The sequence below is a fragment of the Nematolebias whitei genome, chromosome 14 (assembly GCF_014905685.2).
Source record: "Nematolebias whitei isolate Nwh7 chromosome 14, NemWhi1, whole genome shotgun sequence".
In the NCBI taxonomy this organism is placed as follows: Eukaryota; Metazoa; Chordata; class Actinopteri; order Cyprinodontiformes; family Rivulidae; genus Nematolebias; species Nematolebias whitei.
In genome coordinates, this window is record NC_056511.1 from 42,528,437 (window position 1) to 42,531,957 (window position 3,521).

At 42.3% G+C, this 3,521-nt stretch overlaps 1 protein-coding gene across 1 annotated transcript in view; it reads left to right on the forward strand.

Moving 5' to 3' along the window:
• gusb (glucuronidase, beta) overlaps positions 1–3,521 on the forward strand; it is a 32,399-nt gene that overhangs the window by 999 nt on the left and 27,879 nt on the right. Inside the window, exons 2-5 of the mRNA XM_037687601.1 lie at positions 1,231–1,416; positions 1,508–1,689; positions 1,776–1,918; positions 1,983–2,170. Coding sequence (XP_037543529.1) covers positions 1,231–1,416; positions 1,508–1,689; positions 1,776–1,918; positions 1,983–2,170 — 699 coding nt within the window. The remainder of the gene's footprint in view (positions 1–1,230; positions 1,417–1,507; positions 1,690–1,775; positions 1,919–1,982; positions 2,171–3,521) is intronic.

Sequence of the window (3,521 nt, forward strand, 5' to 3'; positions counted from 1 at the left end):
CCCCGCCCCTCGCACAGTGATTGCTGGACATGGGCACCAGCGACCCCCGTGACCCAAAATGGAATAAGCGGGTAAAGATAATGGATGGATATATTAGTTATATGTTGCATCACTCCATATGTAAAAATGCAGCCCCAAACTTCAAGGGAACCTTCACTGTCCTTTACTGTTGCCTGCAGGAACTCATTGTTGTTGCGCTCTTCAGCTTTTGCAATCCAGATTTCTCAGTTTAATTCCGTGTGAGCTGCACCTCTCTGGGAGACGAGCTGCAGCTCATTAAGGAGGCAAGGTGTAATGAAAGTGAATATGGCAACTACTTCTTTAACCATAGCTTTATGTCGATTATACTGTTTTTGTGATCATTTGGAGCAAAACTAGTTTGAGTTAATAGCTCTGGTAGTAGCTGAGAGTCTTTCCCAGCACATACTTTGAGGACTAATTGATTTTTGGTTTGAACAAGTTTGGAGTCGGCTGTATTTTTGTTAGCAAAATATTTCATGAACCACTGTACTGATTTTGATGAAACCGTCAGAAAGCGATCGTCATTCGTTGTTTTTGTTTGCTAAGGCTGATTACCGGTAGTCGTAGCAGCTACCGTACTTTTAGAGGGGGCTGACACCAGAATGTTGGAGGTATATACCCAATTATGATCTTTGTTTCATTAAAGACTTTGCACTACTTTGTGAGATTTTGCTAACAGATGGGATTGACTCTAGCAAGTAATTTCAAAATTTGCAGCAAATGTGTGTTGGCATATAGATTATATATTGAGGATGACTCTCAGCTACTAACACACTAAACTGTAGCTCGTCTTTTTTTTAGCATTAGCTCTTTGTCTGAGTTAGAGCCATTTTGGTGTTTAAGATTAATTAGCTGTGACAGCCATGATGAATCAGGTTGACTCCAAATGGTAACCAGTTATAGGTGTAGGACCAATGATTTAATTCTGAGAATGACTTTTTTAAATGCATTCAGTGGTTCATTAAGTATTTTTCTAACATGACATGCACACAGAAAAATACATGACTGCACACTGCCAAAAGGTGGCTAGTGACAAATTCAGTGTTTAAGCATACCTGCAGTATTATCCAGAGATTTACATAAAAACTATTGGTAAGAATGTTAATTAAACATTTATTATAACATAATGTTAGGATTTTTGTCGATAGTTTTGATTGCTAAAAACATTCTACCAAAAAATACTGCTGACTTTTCGCTGACGTTCTTTAGACCGGCCCTGTGATTGACATGCCAGTTCCTGCCAGCTACAATGACATCACACAAGACGCCACACTGAGAGATTTTGTTGGCTGGGTGTGGTATGAGCGAGAGGTGATGATACCTGCCCACTGGATCAAAGATGGAGGCGCACGAGTGGTTCTCAGAGTGGGAAGTGCTCATTATCATTCAATAGTGGTGAGGATGACGCGCATCTTCCTAAGCCATTCCAGATTTCACAACTATGTAACATCAAGTCTTTGTGATTTGATGTCTTTCTATTCACTAGTGGGTGAACGGTGTGAAAGTGATGGAACATGAAGGTGGTCATCTTCCTTTTGAGGCTGACATCAATAGCGTGCTGCAGCAGAACTCCACTATGCCGTGCAGGATCACCATTGCTGTTGACAACACTCTGACTCTACATACTCTTCCCACAGGCAACATCCAGTACATGAACGACACCACTAGGTACCGTAATCTCTTTAAAGTTTTCAGTTCACAGATTAATCCATTTGGATGTGATATCTAATGAGAACATTTGATTTGGTCTACAGGTATCCTGTTGGTTATTTTGTGCAAACTGTCACCTTTGATTTCTTCAACTATGCTGGAATAGACCGTTCTGTACTTCTCTATACCACACCTAAAACTTACGTGGATGACATTACAGTGGTTACAGATTTCTCCGGGAACACAGGTAATAAAATTATAACTCTGTAAGCACCGATCTTCATGATCATTAATTGTTTTTTTCTCTTTAGGATTTGTTAGGTACAATGTGTCAGTCGGAGGTGCAGCTACATCCAATGTGAGGGTCACTTTGATAGACAAAGAGGGCCACCCTATGACCTCCTCCAGTAAGCTATCTGGAGTGCTTACAGTGGCAGATGTTAAGCTGTGGTGGCCATACTTGATGCATGAGAATCCAGGTTATATGTACTCTATGGAGGTAAGATAACATGCTTGCCTATTTTTTATGGAATTTAACACATAAGTAACTACAGAAATTAGCAACAGGGTAGAGAGAAAGCCTCCATCTATCTTATGCTGCCTGTCCAAGACTGGGTCATGGAGACAACATCCTTTGCAAAGATCTTCAGACCACCTCTTTTCCATCTACCTCTTCCAGTTCATCCAAAGTTACTTTGAGAAACTCCCAAGAAGGCTGTGAGATATAATCTCTCTGTAACATTTACTGGGTTTACCTTGAAGTCTCTTCCTGATGGAGGATATCTCAGGGGAATATGTCTGAAACTTCCTTAGAGGAAATTCAGAAAAAAATGTTCAGATGTTCTTATTCAGACCCATTAACAGCTCATGATATAGAGGAGCAGTAACTCGCTCCTCACCCTACAGAAGCCTTAGCCACTTTGTAGAGGAAGCTCATTTAAGATGATAACCCTGATATACAATACTTGAACTCCCTCACTTAGGGCAGTTGCTTATGTGTTGAAAAAAAAAAAGTTAAAAATTTGTGGTTATGGGTTCAAGGAGCTAAATGTGAAGGTGTTAGTGACACATTGTCTGTCATTACTAATAACTAAATCAGGTGTTTAGTGTTTGGGTGGATTGCTCTCTTCGGGTCGTGGGTGAGGTTCTGCCTCAAGTGGAGGAGTTCAAGTATCTTGGGATTTTGTTCATGAGTAAGAGAAGAATGGACTGTGAAATTGACAAACAGATTGGTGCAGCGTCTGCAGTATTGCAGACCCTGTGCTGATCTGTTGTGGTGAACAGGGAGCTGAGCTGTAAGGCAAAGCTCTTTGTTTACCAGTTGGTCTACGTTCCTACCCTCACCTATGATCATGAACTTTGGGTAGTGATTTGAAAGAATGAGATTGTGGATACAGACAGTTGAAATTAGTTTCCTCTGCAGGGCACTTGGATTCTCCCTTAGAGATAGGGTGAGAAGTTCAGTTATCCGCGAGAGACTTGGAGCAGAACTGCTGCTCCTCCACATTGAAAGGAGCCAGTTGAGGTGGTTTGGGCATCTGGTAAGGATGCTTCCTGGGTGCCTCCCTCGGGAGGTGCTTCGGGCATGTCCAACTGGGAGGAGACCCTAGGGAAGACCCAGGACACTCTGGAGACACTCTCGGTTGACCTGGGAACGCCTTCAGATCCTCCCAGAAGAGCTGGAAGAGGTGGCTGTGGAAAGAGATGTCTGTACCTCCCTGCTTAAGCTGCTGCCCCCACGACCCAACTTCGCAATAAGCGAAAGGTAATGGATGGATGGACGGTATTGAGCGTTTGCCTCAGGTGGAGGAGTTCAAGTATCTGGGTGTCTTGTTCATGAGTGATGGTAG